The sequence below is a fragment of the Chelonia mydas genome, chromosome 3, assembly GCF_015237465.2.
Source record: "Chelonia mydas isolate rCheMyd1 chromosome 3, rCheMyd1.pri.v2, whole genome shotgun sequence".
Lineage (NCBI taxonomy): Eukaryota > Metazoa > Chordata > Testudines > Cheloniidae > Chelonia > Chelonia mydas.
This window is the reverse complement of record NC_057851.1, coordinates 141,922,436-141,942,180: the sequence shown is the minus strand read 5'-3', so window position 1 is coordinate 141,942,180 and position 19,745 is coordinate 141,922,436. Positions and strand designations below refer to the sequence as shown.

The window sequence follows — 19,745 nt, the reverse complement described above, 5'->3', positions numbered from 1 at the left end:
CACAAAGTAACACAATGCCCCACCTACCACAGAGTAGTTACAGAGAGCCAGATAAACAGCCTTTATTTCATTCTATATGCATGGTTTTGAAAAAACACTTGTTAAAAGGTAACTCCGATCCCAAATGGTTTGTCTTATGCCTCAAGGAATGAAATATTAACATGACGCCCTGCAAGCCATTTTCAAGCTCCGGTGGGAATCCATAGAATCATAGAATATCAGGGTTGGAAGGGACCTCAGGAGGTCATCTAGTCCAACCCCCTGCTCAAAGCAGGACAGATCCCCAATTAAATCATCCCAGCCAGGGCTTTGTCAAGCCTGACTTTAAAAACTTCTAAGGAAGGAGATTCCACCACCTCCCTAGGTAACCCATTCCAGTGCTTCACCACCCTCCTAGTGAAAAAGTTTTTCCTAATATCCAACCTAAATCTCCCCCACTGCAACTTGAGACCATTACTCCTTGTTCTGTCATCTGCTACCACTGAGAACAGTCTAGAGTCATCCTCTTTGGAACCCCCTTTCAGGTAGTTGAAAACAGCTATCAAATCCCCCCTCATTCTTCTCTTCCATAGACTAAACATTCCCAATTCCCTCAGCCTCTCCTCATAACTCATGTGTTCCAGTCCCCTAATCATTTTTGTTGCCCTCCGCTGGTCTCTTTCCAGTTTTTCCACATCCTTCTTGTAGTGTGGGGCCCAAAACTGGACACAGTACTCCAGATGAGGCCTCACCAGTGTCGAATAGAGGGGAACGATCACGTCCCTCGATCTGCTGGCAATGCCCCTACTTATACAGCCCAAAATGCCATTGGCCTTCTTGGCAACAAGGGCACACTGTTGACTCATATCCAGCTTCTCGTCCACCGTAACCCCTAGGTCCTTTTCTGCAGAACTGCTGCCTAACCATTCGATCCCCAGTCTGTAGCGGTGCATTGGATTCTTCCGTCCTAAGTGCAGGACTCTGCACTTGTCCTTGTTGAACCTCATCAGATTTCTTTTGGCCCAATCCTCCAATTTGTCTAGGTCCCTCTGTATCCTATCCCTACCCTCCAGCATATCTACCACTCCTCCCAGTTTAGTGTCATCTGCAAACTTGCTGAGGGTGCAATCCACACCATCCTCCACATCATTTATGAAGATATTGAACAAAACCAGCCCCAGGACCGACCCTTGGGGCACTCCACTTGATACCGGCTGCCAACTAGATATGGAGCCATTGATCACTACCCGTTGAGCCCGACAATCTAGCCAGCTTTCTATCCACCTTATAGTCCATTCATCCAGCCCATACTACTTTAACTTGCTGGCAAGAATACTGTGAGAGACTGTGTCAAAAGCTTTGCTAAAGTCAAGGAACAACACGTCCACTGCTTTCCGTTCATCCACAGAACCAGTTATCTCGTCATAGAAGGCAATTAGATTAGTCAGGCATGACTTGCGCTTGGTGAATCCATGCTGACTGTTCCTGATCACTTTCCTCTCCTCTAAGTGCTTCAGAATTGATCCCTTGAGGACCTGCTCCATGATTTTTCCAAGACATCTGTGACATCACAACTGAGAGGGAGCCAGCTATTGTAGCTTCAGGAGAACTAAACCAGAATTTTTTAAACGGTACAGAATCATCCATGGCTGAATACCCACCCCCAGTTCCACTTTTAGAGAGTTCAGAAGTAATGGCAGGGCTCACGCATGCCTATACACAACTGGCATGTGTATGCACACTAACATTAAGTCAACTATAAATTTCTCATTAACACCACACACTTAGGACAGAAAGATTAACTGAAGACCAAAAATCCACACTGCCACTTAAACCCTTGGTTCACAGCATGAGGAGGCAAAGTGGGCAGGGGTGAACCAACAGACACTGCTACAGAACAATTTCCACTCCCAGGAGCACATGTGCACCCATAATGAATATCCTTGGGACTAGCTCTTGAAGAAGAATAGTAAAATACAAAATTGTCAGACAGAAATGTGATTTTTCAAGGTGATAGCATCTGTAAACAGAATTTTTTTTAAAATAGTTTGAATTTTTTAAAAAAGGATAATTTTAAACTGTGCAAGAGTTTAAAACTCTACAAAATAAAGAGAGATCACATCAACAGCCACAGCAAACAAATTTCATCTTATCAGACTTAAGTAAATCTACTATAAAGGAGTAATAATATGTCAAAAGTAACCCTGATGGAAATTTGCAGGTGCTCTCTATTTTGTTCAAGTAGCATGAAATTCTCTTGCAAATGGATCTTTACATTTACCCTGATTTTGTCAATAGCAGTTCTGCTTTTCCACCAGGCTCATTTCAGAGAAAAGTGCAATATGCTTTAAATAAATAAATAATTTTTTTTAAAAAAAAAAGAGAGAGAGAACAGCAGCACTTTACCTGAATCGTTACGGAGGTATGACGACATTGCTGGAATGAGACAAGACTGACTGAGTAGCTCTAACAGAACTGATGGAAGAGCATTGCTGTTTTGTCCTCTACCCTCATGGCTAGTCTGGGTCTCTCCATTTGATATGCTCCCTGCAGGATTTATGTAACTAGCAAGAACCTGAAAATTAAAATATATTGAGACACTTAGTCAAAATCTGATGCATTTTAGAGGCAATAACTCAAACTGTCCATATCTATTTAATGGCTGGCTTGTTATTTTGCCTATTAAATGTCGGAAGTTACTCCTGTGAGCTCAAAGATTATTTAGATAGAATCCTATACAGAAATTACCAGATCACAGTTTATTACTATTTTTGTTAAGATCAGAATGTAAACTAAGCATTAAATAAAGCCACTTCAAATAATTACACAAAAGTTTAGGTTTAAAAAACCCATTGAAAGCACTAAATTGCTAGACATATCTTTGTTATGTGTCACTGGGGGAGATCGGAAACTCCTATTAGAATAGCTACCTTCTAAATACATCCTATCTCCAGTTTAATCCCACGATAAATCTAATTTGTAAATCATATGGCAAAGAGTGAAGACAGTGAGAGGTATCTGCCCTCTCAATAACAATAAGATGCATAACCTGTTGGGTCCCTGTTGGATCTTAGATGGTCAGCAACAAAGAATACCTTAATCATCAACATCTGGCAAAGAGACTGCAACTTTTACGGTTAAATGTGGACCTACCCAGTTATCCATGCTTCGGCCACTTCTGATGAGATTACTCCCTGCATGGGGCTATACCTGAACACCGCCTTTGATCTTCAGTCAGTGAATAACACAGCTGTCTTCTTCCTTGTTTGTGTAATGAATTGTCTTGTAGGGAGTATGAAGCTTGTGTTCTAATCATCACAATGACTTCAGTTAGTTTCTTGGAAACTAACTGGAAACAATCATTTTTTTACCTATTACATTTTATGTGGCTCAGGCCTGGGCCACCTTAAAAATGGCCTGTCCCCTGTGCTCTATCCCAGCAGTAAAGATTAGTGAAGGCATATGAGCTGACAGCTCCATGAGTTAAATTTGTACTGATTGCAGACAGGATTTCTTATAAAAAGGGCCCTTGGCTCTGGAATTCACTCCCTATGTTTGTTAGCTTGAGCTTGTTGAATTTCATGCCTTGCTACTAGGCTTATTTACACAGTTTGTTTTCTTTTGTTTTTTTCCCTATAAAAGATGTTTGATAGGAGACAGATTCTTTTGCATATGCATGTATAATAATGGTGATCTAACAGAGTTCTTTAACTGATAATGTGGCACTTTATGTATTTAAATTATGCATCTTTCTTTTTCAGTACTTAAGAGTATAAATACATTTTATAAGTGAAAAAAAGGCAATATTTATATCAGTTGTTAAACTATATACTTCTTTGTCAGAATATGCCATAGCCTCAGGACATTCAAACTTTTGTTCAGCTCTGAAGTAGCAATAAGCTCATTTCAGACAATCATAAATAAAACGTACATGGCTCAAATTCAGTGGTATGCTGAATAAGCCCAGAGAATAGAGATGTGCCTGGGGGAAGACTGAATGAAGCCTTTTGAGACAATTCTCCTGTGTCTGAAAACATAACCTTCTTGGAAAATTTGGGGTAATAAGAAGGGACTTAAACAAACCAGTTACCCTTGCTAGTGATGAAAAAAGGGGGAAATCACAAAGAAGCCTATTTGGCAAACTAGAAATTAGTCTGTTCCTAGTCTCCCAGGTCTGCTTCTCTGATCAGCTGCCTTTGCTTTTGCCTAGATGTCAATAGGTCTACATGGAAGTATAAAAGCACCACAGAAATCTCCTAGAATATTCTTGGTTCAGTGAACATTCAGAGCTGTCCATGTGCTGACAGCTAAGCACATCCGCTTTTCTGTTCTGTTCTTTTTATGGATCACCATGATAGGGGTTATAAACTTATAGGTGATCCTTCTTCTAGGGGGGAAAAGAAATCTGTATTTATCATTTAAACTTGAGCTTCTTGTGATCTCTTGCTAATTTCTGTTTGCTACATTCACTGTATTACCTGGTTGAACAGAGACATGCTCTATATACTCTCAAGTGATCCTGAAGGTCCTAAAGCATCAAACTCAGTCTATAGAAGGCAATGCTCTGCAACCTTCCTGACCTTGATAAAGTAACTGGTATGTTAAGATAACACAAATACTCCCCAGCCTGAAAGGCTGGCATGTGTTCTCATTTCTGGTGGTCAGGAACAAACCCCTCCCCCAGTCATATAATCACAGGGGCATCCACCTTTGCTACAAAGCTATTATGCACATCAAGCTTACAACCTCCTATTTTCAGCAGCTTAGCCTGCAAATGTCTAACAAAACAGCTGCACAATTAATTACTTGAGGTCACAGGTGTATTGCATCTCTCTTTAAGCAAATAGCTTATTGGGATTTTCTGCTCCATCTGGTTCAGTCCCACATTTTCAAACATTCACATTTGTTATAAGAAAAAAGCTAGACTTTTTTTAGCCAAACAGGAAAAATGATATTTTTTTTTTTTAAACTATAGGCTCACAAATGGCTGATAGGTGTTTCAGCCTAATAAGTAAAACACTTTAGATACTTGAGTGAAAAAGAGGTTAAAAATACAAACTTTTTTACAGGCTTATCTATATTACCACCACATGCATGAATCCCTACATAGATTATTTATACTTCACCATTCCATACCTGCAGAAGACAGGTGACATGTTCTTCTTCCAGCCTTTGTTTAGTCAAAGCTTGTTCTACATCCCATCCAGAAGCCGTGGAGCCAGTTCCAAAGCCAGTACCCTTAGCCCAGTAGAGTTGCTGTTCTTCTGTTGATGCACTGTTGTGCGTGCTCGACACCTGTGGCTAACAAAAACAAAAAGTGATTCTACATCATATTGTCCAGGTCCTTCAAAATTCCTTCTGTCCTTCAGGAAAATTTTTTGTTGTTGTTTACTTACTTATTAAAACAAACTCATGGACACTGTGACACTGCACCCCATATTCTTTGCAGTAATTATTATGTTAGTGATTATTATGATATTATGACATAATTATGATGTATTTTGTGCAAGATAAACCATGTAAGGTGTCATTGGAAAAGTTATGATTTGCTGAACATGATTATCCTATTTGTATGCATGTAATATTTTTGTATCTGAAGTTATGAATATTGACTATGTATCTGTATTTCAAATGTAGTTACACCTGGGTAACACCCACTAGACAAGATGCTTTAAGTCTAGATAGTGGGTGGGGAAGGGCCCATTCAGGGCAACAGGCCATTAAGAAAAAACAATAGGCCTTAGGAGAAGTTTATCTCCCACCTGGGGAGCCTTCCTGAAAAGGCTACAGACAGCCTCCAAGTAATGGCTGCTATGACTCTACAAGGACATGTGATGAGACCACACGTCGCCAGACTTCATCTTGGGATGTCAGTATTTTTCCAGAGATTGGTCTGGGAAATAAGGAAACAAAGGGTTCCTGCCCTATGCAAAAGCTATACAAGTCAGGTAGTGATCATCTGGGGTTCTTCACTCCACACACAAGACAACTCCTGGGAACACCCGAGGAACAAAGACTGAACTGGGGGAAGTGCTGGACCCAGACTAAAGGGATTTCTAGTCTGTGAATGAAACACCTAGGGATTCCAAGCTGTAAAGCAAGTGCAACTTGCTCCTTAAGAATCTGCAGCCTGCTTGTATCATCTCTTTGGATATGAATAGCAGATTCTCACCCTATTTAGCACATTAAGTTTAGTTTGCATTTTTTGTGCATTTGCTAGGTAATCTATTTTGATCCATTTGCTATCACTTAAAATCTATCTTTTGTAGTTAATAAACTTGTTTTTGCTTTACCTAAACAAGTGAGTTGGACTGAAGTGTACGGGAATCTTAGCTCAGGGGCAAAAGGCTGCTGTATATTCCTCTCCACATTGAGGAGGGGGCGAATTTTATGAGCTTATGCTATACAGTTCTCTGTGCAGCGCAACATGGTATAATTTGGTGTTTATACTCTAGATTGGGTGCGTGTCTGTGGAGCTGAGAGTTGCCTTAACTGTAGCCTTCCTATGCAGGGGCTGGTCAGAGAGCCTGCATGTAACTGCTGCTGGGTGTGTCCCTACCTGTATGTATGCTAGTGAAAGTGCAGGCTGGAAGGCTTGACAGCTTGTCACAGCAGTACAGTGTGAGAGGGAGCCCAGGCAGGTGGATCGGGGGGGGCTCAGGGAAACCCCAGCATCCCGGGGGGGAACCCATCACAGACATCCATTGGAATTCAAACCCCGGCACAGGAAAAACTCTGCAACGCATGTGGATTTCTAGTACATAACCAGGACTGTAAATCATCCCATGTGATTTTCAGCTTGCATGGGACAGTAAATCATGTTTCTGTTTACTGTAATCACGTTGGCAATAATAATATTTTATAATGTACACTAATGAAGGCTAATTAGGATCATGTTAAACGATGCAGCTCTACAACTAGCACTAAAATATAGCCAAGTTTAATGAAAATTATAATTATTAGACAAATTTGGATGGAAGATAAAATGTCATTTCAAACCTTTCTGCAGGCTGCTAGGACTTGGATTATGAAACTACATGGATTAACTGTGAATAAACTTGCTAAAGTAGTAAAAGAAGAATGGAATTGTTAAGGCATAAGCCTACAAATCAGGGAGAAAGGTTATATTCCCAGCTCTGCCACACAATTCATATGTGGCCCAAGTCACTTAAACTCAATGGCATCTCAGTTTCTACTCCAGTAAAATGGGGATAATACTTCCTGACCTTGGAGTGTCATGAGATTTATTTCACTAACTTTGAGGTGTCCAGATTGCTGATGCTTATGGTGCTCATTACTGCATTTAAATAATAAAATAAAGTTAATAGCAAAATAGCATTAGATTAGCAAACTGTTTTAACATGTGTTAAAATATTCTGGTGCCTGTGTTAAATTTAAAAGATAGCTACCAGATCTTAGATGAAACATCATATATAGAAGATAAGAACTCTGGAAAAAAGAATTCCAACTGATGCCTAAAGTTGTGCACCTAAACATATACTCAGCACCTAAATAAGTGACCTGCTTTTCAGAAATACTGAGCACTCACAGCTCCCATTAGAATTACTGAGAGCTTTGGGTAATGAGCACTTCTGAAAAGCAGGTCACTTATGTAGGTGCCTAACATCAGGCACCCCATACTGAAAATTTTGGCCTATGCCAAAAACTGGAGAGGACTTCATTTTCTCTTCTGATTTTCACCTTTTGTGTTGTTTCAAGTATAGTAAAGAGAATGAGGAAATAAAGCTGTTAAAACTATTTGTAATAAAAAGCAAATACCACTCATGTAACATTAAAACATATAAACAGATTGAATTATAAATTAACAAATTTTGAATTGGAAAAAACAATAAAAGTCAAAAATATATTTACTATGCATCTTGGAAAATCAGTAACATTTTAAATTATAACATTGTTACACTACATAAATATATCATTATGGCCTTTGCAGTAATATATTGGCAGTACTTTGCATTCATGATTTTAGTTTTAAACTGGGGCCTAAAGCCACTTTAATAGTAAAACTACAACATGCCCAAATTCATGGAGATGTTACTATAGATGAATATGCTGTCTCTTTGGACTTGAGCACTTCAGGAGAGTCCTCACCTCAAGAACATAGGCTTCAGTACAGGCTTGGTGAATCTCTCATTTTTTAAAAAGTTATCTTCATTATCACAAGGAGGGATGGGAAAGCATATAGCACATCATCTGTGTGAGGGCATCTGCGCCTACTGAAAGAGAATCCACTTCGCTGATGAAACAGTGATCTAGTTTCACATTTCTGTGATTTGCGAGAGAGATCTACTTCCAGGTGTCTGAATTGCTTGGTCACTAGTTTAAAGATTTCCTAATTCAGATGCCGTACAGATTTGTTGGTGAGATAGCTCCTCAGCCAATCCTATTCATGGATTCAGGGTATGCTGTATGTGCACTGTTCTGAGTGATAAGATACTCTTCTCTTGTTCTGCCTAGAACAATTTCCCTTGTTTCTGAGAGGAGCTGTGAGCTTCTGATTCCACCAATTGTTCAGATATGTGACCATGGTGGTCAAATCAGACTGAAACAAAACATGCTCGCCTCCAAGGTAGCGGTGATAAAAACTTTGTAGTGCATTCATTTCTGTGAACTCTAGGAAGCGGATACTTTCTCTTTTCCATGTGGCATTCTCTACATGTGACCGTCTTGTTTTCCAGGTGTGCTCCTCACCCAGCAAGACATGTATTTGTTGCAAAAGTGGAAGGTGAAATGGTTGGACTTTCAATATGTTTTCTTGTCCTCAACACCATGCTCTGAGCATCTCTAGCCTGTGTGTGCCAGCAGCTTGAAGTGGATGACAGGGGATGATCACTCGATGATTACTTGTTCTGTTCATTCCTTCTGAAGAACCTGGCATTGGCCATTGTCATATGACAGGATGCTGGGCTAGATGGACCACTGGTCTGACCCCACAAGTCTGTTCTTATGTTTGGTTCACCAACATTCAGAGGGAAATAAAAACACTGTCCCATTCAGTATTAGCACATGATTTTGCATTGTATCTGGTGTGTGGATTTAGACCCTAAGCAGTAATTTTTGGAGAATTCATTTACTTAGCTGCTGCTCTGAATGAAGGTTTGATAAAGATATTATCGAGAAATGGGGAGTACTTTTGGACCAGAGACTTGCTAGGATTATTACTGGATCACTGTGAAAACCCTGGTAGCTGAAGATGGATCAAAAAGACACGGTCTTGTGCTAGAAGTGCAAGGTTATGCATTTCAGAAAGCTACCATGACAAGATCGTAGGGTAACGTGGAGATAGACTTCCATGTGTGTTGAGCTGGCAGATGTCTCCTGGATATAGAGCAACTACAGTTGATACTAGGATTACCATCCAGAATCTTGCTTTCCTTAACCATTTATTTAGTCGCTTCACATCAATGATCACTCTGATACCGTCTATGAATTTTGGATTATAAAGACTATGAAGTATACACTGGTGTACATTTATTCTGACGGAACTGGTTCTACTGCTCTCAGCTCCAGGAGGTGAGCTCCCATTTTCAATATTACTTGTGCTATACCATATCTTGACACTGGTGAGTGTATTAAAACGGATGAGGTGGAGCCTTGTGTGCCAGCCATTTGTAATGGCCAGGCTGCATTATGCACTTCTGAGGTTGTGTGGAGACTTACTGCTAAAATATTCTGCTCTCTGGTCTGATATTGGGCTTACGGCCCATAACTAATGTGAGCTGGGATATTTTTGGGAGAAGGCTAATGTTAACTCTACCTGATTCATAAACATCAATTCTACTATTTCTCTCTAGAATAGGTTGTGTCCCTTCATTACTACTTCTGATTGGTGCAGGAATGGAAGAACATCTGTGCCTGTTAGGTGCCTCAGTCTCATCTCAGGATCACAAAGGGAGGGAGGGGCAGGAAGACTAAACAGACTTTTAAACTGTAGTGATTCTTGACCGTCGTCTCCACTTTTGTTTCCTTCCATACAACAGAAAACCCATGAACATATAGGTTCAACTTTAATTTGGTCCCTTTGTGTGCATGCATGATGATACAGTCTGACTACATGATCACATACTAGTTTTCTTCCCACAGGATGCCTGCCTCATTCAAAGCACAGAATGGACAGTACTCAGGGAATTAACTGGGACTGTGCAGTGAATGAGTTAGATACTCCCCTCACCTACCTCACTTGTCCAAAGTTGGAAGGTGTGTAGTAAATACAGCCAGGGATTAGAGAAAGCATGCTTTTGTGGTTACAGTAGTTGAATGCCACCCTGAAAAACTGCATTTTATCCAGACTTCTATCACAGCATTCCTGTGTGATGCTGGACAAGTCACTTCAAACTTTTTACAGATGGTCCTTAATTGTGTGTGACTCATTTTCTATTCGCCAAATTTGGGATACCTGGGCATGATTTGTGGGAGTGCGGAGCTCTCATAATTGCAACTTAAGTCAATGGGAGCTGTGCTTTGAACATATTAACTACTATAAAATACTAAATTTTCTGAAAATTCCGGCTCTAGGCCCTTTGGCTTTAATCTCACTGTGCCTCACTTCCCCATCTGTAAAACGGGGATAAAAATAGCACTTTACCGTATTGAAAAGTTATGAAGATGAATTCACTAAGGTTTGTGAACCACTTATTGAAGAATGAAAACCACTTAATGAATAATTCTGCATTCAATGTAGGGTTGGATGGTGTGGAGTATATAAGACAGAGGCACACATTGACTAGTGAGGATAAAAATATTGAACAGCTACACATTGACCATCTTGAGCACTGAATGAGGTAGGAGTCCTGTGGAAAAAATAGTATGAGATCATGTAATTAAAGACTGCATCATAATACAGATACACAAGCAGCCCAAATTAAAGGCTACATGGGCAACTTAACTTTTCCATGCCTGACTTTGCAATCTTTACATTCTGTTAAAGTAATTTATTTTTAAATGTAGTAAGTCTTTTAAGGTTATCACAGAGCACTGAAATATGTAAGCAGCAGTAGTTTAGCAAGGACTTTCAAATTACTTTTGCAATTCACCTGAATTCAAGTTCTCAAGAATTCATTTTAAAGAGCTACAGGACATTAGATTAAGGAAGATGTGTGATGCTAACCCAGCAACAAGACTTTCATAGTTACTCGGTCACTGGAGCTTACTGCAGCTAAGTCAGTCACTAACCAGAAGCTAAGCTTACCTCTGACTGGTTGGGACTAGAGTTGGGCACTCTCGGGGCATGGTGGCTCAGAGCAGATAGACAAGCAAGTATAAGATGCACTGCCCCAATTTCCAGTGCCATGCGCCTAAGGAGTACTCCATCATCAGTAGTCAATGGTGTGGTGCTGAACAAACTGCGCAGCACATGAAATGGAAGAGTTGGAAGCACATTAGCCGAAGGGGATTGCAGGATATGACCTAGGTTGAGAAAGTATAAAAACATTAAATATTTCCTTTTAACGGTTCAGCACATAATGTTCATCTTTGCAATGATTTATTGAAAATATTCAGCTATATTTCTGACAATATTAAGTCTTCAGAGGAATGTATTATTTTTTGCCAGACTTCTTTTTAGCCAAAATTCTGGTGGGAAATATGGGCAAGAGATATGAACTGGTTTCCTTTATGGATTAGGCTGAGACCAATAAACGCATATAATTTGTGATTAAAAACAAGATTTAAACCCTTATCTCCAAGGGTGAAAAGCTAGTTTATTAAACAACTCTCTCACTACACTAAATTACATACTTGGTCATGTTTTTGATTGTAAGATTGGATTACTCTGTAAAGTTTAGAGAAAGTTTATACAAACAGCTGCCCTACCAGGAAGCCACTGAGAAAAACCTCTCCACTTTAAAAATATGTTGATAAATGCTAGGATAACCTTTGCTGTGACACAAATTGTAATGCCATTCATGAGGTGAGTACACAATGAAACAGTGTAGCGATTCAATACATTTTCACTACAGGACATTAAAACTAAAATTATGTTTTACTAGATACCCATTGTTTGAGTTTTGTACTATAATTTTATTTTTAAAGTTAGCCCTATTTTATCAAGCGTGGAGAGGAGGAGAATGATTTGTAAAAGCACAGTGTAACAATATTCTTGCCTGTTAATGCGATGTACATAGTTAAAACTGTCCAATTTTATGGACTCTTCTGCCCTATTTGACTCAAAATATTTCAAAAGAAAAAAGCAGACACACTGTTTACAAGAATAAGAGAGACACTGCTAGCTCAAGTCCTGGAAATATTTTAAATATCTAACTGTCCAATAACTTTGTTTTCTCTATGTAATAACTAACTTGTGACTATTTGTTAATAAGTAGATTTATTCACAGTAAAGTGATTCTTGAGATTTTTACTTTAAAAAAAAAAATCACAAAATACACAAACTTATCAAAACGTCTAACTTCTTTTATTTATTTATTTTTTTAAGGAACAAAACAGACTGTTGTCTAAAAGAAGGTTTTATTACTCCATAAGAGCAAGATGTCCCATGACCGCTGTCTATATGACAAGAAATATAAAGTATTTATTCTCATTTTCTATAGGCTCCCAAACTCTATTCATCAGCCAAGCCACAAGGGGATGGTAGAAAAACCAACTGAGAGAACATTGATACACTATTTGCCTCAGAGGTGTATTGAATGGTAATTATTTTGGGCCATATCAGGGATTTGTAGATGTAGATCTTTATATTATGTAAAAGAAGCAGGCTAAGCATGAGATTTGGATGGTCCTTCAGTCAGTTTACTACCCAAATTTGAAGGAAAATACCCAGATATCAAATTTCATTTATTTGGCTCACTTTGTTTCCCACAGTGTGCACAATCTTACCGAAAAAGCAACACAAAATTAAGAGGCAAACAAAAGCCAAAGTTCATGGGACTAGCTGAGCAAATTGGGAAGTTTAGAACCTCTGCAAAAAACAAAAGAGGGAGGGGCAATAAACTAGGATGGATGTTCTAGGGAGCACAGATACTCCCTTGGGGCATTTAACCAATTTATGAATGGAGGAACAGGTTCTTGTTTTGATACTAGAGGTATCTAGGGGCTTAGCCTTTGCAAAGGGATAAATGTCTGGTTAATTAAACATGGAAGGATCACGTTTCCTTCAGAAAAAAGGTGGCGAAGGTATTTGAGCTGAGAAATTTGTTTATTTGTTTTCATCAGGCTACCAGTGGGTGAAGGAGATCCAGAAAAACATTTGCTACCTCTTCTATTAATGGTCTTAAGGCCAATTTTATTAGTACTGACCACGTCCATTGTGTTACCAAAACAAACAACCAAAAAAACCCTCACTGGTCTGGCCCTACACAAAATGCATAGAGTTTAAGTCCAGAATGGCCCATTAGATCATTATTATACTTTTAGATAATCTAGTCTGACCGTCTGTATATCACAGGCCCTTAAATTTTACCCAGTTCCTCCTGTGTTATGCTTTAGCCAAACACAAGTTATTGGGCTTATCTTTTAGAAAGGCACTCAGTCTTGCTATACAAAATTCAAAAGATGGAGAAACTACCATTTCCATTGGTAGTATGTTCCAGTGGTTCATCACCCTCAAAGTTAAAATGTTAAAAGTGTGCCTTATTTCCAGTTTGAATGTGTCAGGCTTCAGCTTCCAGCCATTGGTTTTTATTATGCATGTCTCAGCTAGACTGAAAACCCTTTTAGTACCCAGTATTTTCTCCCTGTGAAAGTATTTACACATTATAATCAGGTCACCTCTCAATCTTTTCTGATAAACTAAACAGACTGAACTCTAATTCTCTCACTCTAAGGCATTTTCTCCAGGCCTTGAATCATTTTTGTCTCTCTTCTGCCTCCTCTCTGATTTTTCAACATCCTTTTCGAACTGTGGACACCAGAACTGTATGCAGTATTCCAGTATTGGTCTCACCAACACTGCATAGAAGTAAAAATCGCTTTTCTAACTTACTCACTATTCCCCCATACATTTTATACATAATACATTATACATTTATAGTTTATACATCCAAGCATCGCATTAGTCCTTTATGCTACAGAAGTGTATTGGGAGCTCATGCTGAGCTGCTTGTCCACTCTGACCCCAAATTCTTTTCAGAGCTACTCCTTCCCAAGATAGAGCCCTCCAGTCTGTAGTATGGCCTGAATTCCTTGCTCCTAGACATATAACTTTGCATTTGTCTGTATAAAAAATGCCTTTTTTTTTTTTAAATGGGCCCAGTTTACAAAGTGCTCCAGATTGTTGTGTCTGACTGACCTGTCTTCATCATTATATACCATTCTGCCAATATTTGTGTTATCCACAAAGTTTAATTAGCAGTTATTTTATATTTACTTCCAGATCATGGATGAAAATGTTGAGTAGTATTGAGCCTGGTACCGATCCTCATGGAACCCCACTAGAAACACCCTCATTTGATGAGGATTCCCTATGACAACTATTTTAAAATCTGTCACCCAGTTTTTAAATTTTCTTATATGATCCAGGATGTGGGTAAGATTGAGTTCTTCACAAACTACACAAAGCAATTCCAACCTCCTTCTAAAGGAGGGGTGGGCGAACTATGGCCTGGGACCACATCCGGCCCTTCGGACATTTTAATCCGGCCCTCAAGCACCCACGTGGGGAGCAGGGTCTGGGGTTTGACCTGCTCCGGCGCTCCAGTCAGGGAGCAGGGTCTGGGGGCTTGCCCCACTCGGCTCCTAGAAGCAGTGGCATGTTCCCGCTCAAGCTCCTACATGTAGGGGCAGCCAAGGGGCTCTGCATGCTGCCCCCACCCCAAGTGCCACCCCCACAGGTCCCATTGGAACCACGGCCAATGGGAGCTGCAGGGGCGGCGCCTGTGGACAGGGCAGCATGCAGAGCTGCCTGGCTGCAACTCCGCATAGAAGACGGAAGAGGGACTTGATGCTGTTTCTGGGAGCTGCTTGAGATAAGCGCCACCCCGAGCCTGCACCCGACCCCCTCCCATGCCCCAACCCCCTGCCCCAGCCCTGATCCCCCTCCTGCCGTCTGAACCCCTTGGTCCCAACCTGGAGCACACTCCTGCACCCCAAACTCTCATCCCCAGAACCCGCACCCCCAGCTGGAGCCCTCATGCCCCCCACCCCCCTCAGTCCAGAGCTCCTTCCCATACACTGAACTCCTCTTTTCTGGACCCACCATAGAGCCCACACCCCCAGTCGCAGCCCTCACCCCCTTCTGCACCCCAACGCCCAATTTTGTGAGCATTCATGGCCCGCCATACCATTTCCATACCCAGAAGTGGCCCTCGGGCCAAAAAGTTTGCCCACCCCTGTTCTAAAGCATCACATTGTAAATACACTTAAATGTAAGTTAGAACAATTTAGCAGTGTTTTACGAATAAATGTAGTAGTTACAGTACATACTTCCTTCGCCATCATCTGTAACCCCCAACACCAATCTAAGCAGACACTGGGCATGTTTCCTCTCTTTTAACAGCACCTCTGCATAGCCAGGGAGACGAAGAAATAATCCAAAGGCAGCCAAAGAATGAGCTGGTATGGGAGACATAGTTTGCACTGCTGATTTGATTGGTGGAGGCTCTGCAGCAATTGTTTCTGGGGCTTCGTAAACTAGTTCTCCTGATTGCTCAATGGTAACCCATTCAAACTGATCACTGTCCTTCTGCTTCTCTTGTGTAGTGGATGTAACTACTGGAGCACTCACCTTCAAAAACAACAAAAAAGTTAACACAATCCTTGGAAGTAGTCATCATTTAGAGTCAATTCTTGCAGCACACAATTTCATTCCAGTCAGGGGTGAAAATAAGCCGGTACGGCATACCGGTAAAAAGTGGCTGCCAGTACCGGCCCATATCCAGCTGACTTTAAAGCGCTGACACAGCAGAGCTTTAACGTCACTGCCCCTTTTGCGCCCCCCTGTTGGCGGCCCTGCCCTACTGTGGCAAAGGACCCTGGTTAAAGTGCTGCCATGACAGCGCTTTAATGTTGTTGCCCCTTTTGCTCCTGACCCACCCCAGCCACCGATTGAGGGGGGAGGGCAAAAGGAGCAGCTACCCCGGGGCCAGCGATTTAAAAGGGCCTGGGGCTCTGGCCGCCGATGCGTAGATCACCTGCGGCATGAAGATGAAACACGACAAAAAAACTCATTTATTATTATTTATTAGAGAGAAGCTGTTCACACACCAGTTCAAAAAAGGAAATGAACTGGTTTTATTTTAACTCTTAAAACAAGACAACCCCAGCACAATGTGGAATTGTCCCCCCATTTCCTTCCTTGTACTAAGACCAGATCACGAGCAGCTGAGCCAACTGATATTACAGGTGGCAATAAATGAATGTTAACACAAAGCAGAATGTCTCAATGGTAGTGAGAGGTTAGGTCGTTTTATGGCCACACACAGTAGCCAAGAGAAATTTATAAATTAGGCAGTAGGATACTAAAAGCAATCATTCTCCACCATCAAAAAGGCTCTGCAAAGTGCTGAAAGCACCCAATACCTAAAAAGGGATGCCAGCACTTTGCAGAATCAGGCCTTGGGAAGCCGTAGCAAACATATTTCAAAGCATCATTAGGATAGAGCTAGCATGTTTCCATGTATAAACTTAAATTTTCTAGAGCACTAATTACATGAAAAGAGAAAACGTTCACATGAAGACAAAGCAACACACTTCATTTGGAAGTCTGTTTGTATGAACAAAAATATAAAAGAAATGTGAGGTGCACATTTCCATTCCTCTACTTGCAAAGACGGGAAGGTGCCACCTTTTTAGGGGTAGAGTTAACACAGTTTCAGTGCCCTATTTAAGCACAGCCTTAACTCTGCATTTCATGGGTTTCAACTTTTTTTTTAAAAAACACTAACATTCTTAAAAGGTAACTCATGCTCAAACCCCTAATTTTTGCCTGCAACTGTAACTTTACTTAAAAATTTGTTTGGAAAGTTGCTTAGAGTTTGTGTTTTTTTGTGGTGGGGGAGGAGTTTGTTTGTATATTTGTTTTTAATGGTTCCAAATTTTTCCTGTTCCTGTGAAACCTGAGAGTCTACAAATGGAGAGACCTGATTCAGCAGACAACAGAAGGCTGCAACAAAAGGACTGCCTCCTTGGTAAACTGGCTGAAAAATTGCCTGATAACCACAGTTCTCAACCACCATCCTGTGTAACCTGATGCTTCAGATGTCTCAGGTTTGTAAAAATGGAGTTCCACTTCTGAAATCTCTATAGGTCTGCAGAATCATGATTCTTTGCCTATAGAGCCTAGAAAACAAGACTCTGCTTCTGCATCAACTTCCTGAAGTCTGAAAGTCTAATAGGCTCCCCAGGAATCCTTCCACATCTTTAGAAGGCTCCTCTCGGCCCTAAGGGAGTCAAAAGAGGCTCTTCAGTGATTAAAGTCTTATTTAGGATCATAGGGGGAAAGGCAGGGTAGTCAGAATAGCCTTAATTAACCTAAGACTCATAGGGATGGTGGGCCTCCAATAAGCACGAGGCTCAGCAGCGTACTGCCAAAACATTCATAAGCCAGAAGATCTATACAAGCACATATATGCATATACAGCACAAATCACTAGTTTCAATCCTGCACCCATTGTAGTCAATGGCAAAAGTTCCACTGACTTCAGTGGTGGCAGGATTGGGCCCTTCTGTTATACCAGCAACTATTTAAATTCTAGTTTTAGACATACGGGCCCAGATTCATGCCTGCTGTAACTACTGTGGATGTAAAAGCTTCTTGCTGTAGCTTACAATATCTTCTTATTGAAATTCTGAAGTACAGCTATTTGGAAGGAAGAGTACTACTTACTGAATCAGAATCTCAGATACCAGAGTAGCTACCTACTTTCTCCTTGGAGGATTCCCATCTGAGCAACGACAAGGTCTTACCCTGCTTAAATTATGAAATCTGAGGAGATTATAGCCTGATGTAGTACTGGCCATGGGCAATATATGTAGTACAATATACTACAAAGAAACTGAAGAGATTACTTGCATAGGTTTTACATAATTTTCTTACATCAGAGGAAATTTGTAAGGTTTCAAGTTTAACCCTCTCATCCCTCAGAAAGGCACTGAACAGTTTTCCTTTCACTCTCCTTTGGTCTGATTAGGCATTTCTAATACCATTTAGGTTGGAGACCTAATCAGAAAAAAAAACTAAGCTAGCATGTCCCATGCTCCTACAAATTACTACATTACCTCTTCTCTATGGATTCTGTGAAACTCATGCCTTGCTGTAGAGGTAAAATGACCCACTGTCAGCTGCTTTACAGAGAATCGTTCTTTATCACAGTTTGAGGGAAATAGTAACTCTTTCAGGAACTTTTAATAAAACTAAGTTAGACAAACTAAGGTGGTCCAGAGGATAACGTGACTTCTTATGAAAACGCGTTACGTACTTTTTCCCTATTAAAATCTTTGAGCCTATGAGCATTCCTCTCTCTATTAATTTCACCTTTACTACTGATGTCTATGGGTAAGACTTTTCTTTTCCATTATGGTTTATGAAGATTCCATTTTCTGCCGTCAAACACTTTCTTCCATTTCTTGATTGAAGGCAATGAACATTAAAAATATTCTGATATTCCTTTTAGAATGTCACACCAATGATTGCTCATGACTGTTGAAGTGTGAAGTACACAAAAATTCTCCCAAAGAGATGTTCACCTTATTCATGAGTAACAAAACAGCAAATATTTTATATTACTTCTTCAGTATGATTTAAAGGGGACTGTCAGAGGATTTTTTTAAAATGGGGTTGTGCTTTTTTTAAATGACTGAAGGCAGCTTGTACGTTTTTATTTTGGCATTTTTTTAAACTTTTGAAATAAGGAATATCAAGTGTGTGTTTTCTTTGGCTTTGCTGGAAAAACTGTTAAAGGTGTTAGAGCACATTTATTATAAGCTCTTGCTCCTTAAACATTGGGGTGTATGTTTCTTCGATATTTAGGAAAAATTTCCTTTCTCCAGTGTGTCAGTCATTAGTTAAGAGATCAAGTCCCAGATATATTAAATAGTGAATTTTGATCTATGAACTATTGAGACAGCTTCACTCCTCTAAGACAATGCAAATCACAGAGCCCAGGACCAAGCATGAGAGAGCTGAGAACAATGCATTATCAGTCAAGGGGATCCAGCTACAGAATAAACTTCCAGAAAGACTGGAAAAAGAAAAGGAGTACTTGTGGCACCTTAGAGACTAACCAATTTATTTGAGCATAAGACTGGGTGAATCCAGAGTTCAACCATCTTTAGGAAAATGCTAGAAAGCTTGTAGCAAAAATGACAACTTCCTACACACACACATGCATCTACCCAAACACGCTTCCCGCTTTCTCCCCCAAAAGAAATCCTGCAACAAACAAGTCAACCAAACAAAAAACAATGTTAAGACAGCAGAGTTAACTATTAGAAATAATGCAAAAGTTAAAGGTTCCTATAAGCAGTATTAGTGTAGCCACACTGTATATTCTGTAAAAGCTACAGATTAAAAACAAAATTTTCATGAGTTAACATGAATGCTTATATTTTTTGTTTACTAAAAGATTACACTTCTACAGTGCTCAACACCCAATGGTCCCCGGTGATACAGGACCAAGCACTGAGGAAGTGGGAAAGGTGGTTTGCAAACAAAGGAAAAACAGGGTATGGCATCATGGCAACTGGTACAGTGTCCTCGAGCATCCCATCAGAATGCCTGCTTAGAACCACCTGGATGTCTAGGTTGGGTAGGCTTTGATGCAGAGACAGAAGGGGGAAGTGGTCTATGCCTATAACCC

At 40.3% G+C, this 19,745-nt stretch overlaps 1 protein-coding gene across 1 annotated transcript in view; it reads right to left on the bottom strand.

Moving 5' to 3' along the window:
* BIRC6 (baculoviral IAP repeat containing 6) overlaps positions 1-19,745 on the bottom strand; it is a 322,387-nt gene that overhangs the window by 96,583 nt on the left and 206,059 nt on the right. Inside the window, 4 exon segments of the mRNA XM_037895446.2 lie at positions 2,386-2,554; positions 5,116-5,280; positions 11,186-11,403; positions 15,373-15,673. Coding sequence (XP_037751374.1) covers positions 2,386-2,554; positions 5,116-5,280; positions 11,186-11,403; positions 15,373-15,673 — 853 coding nt within the window.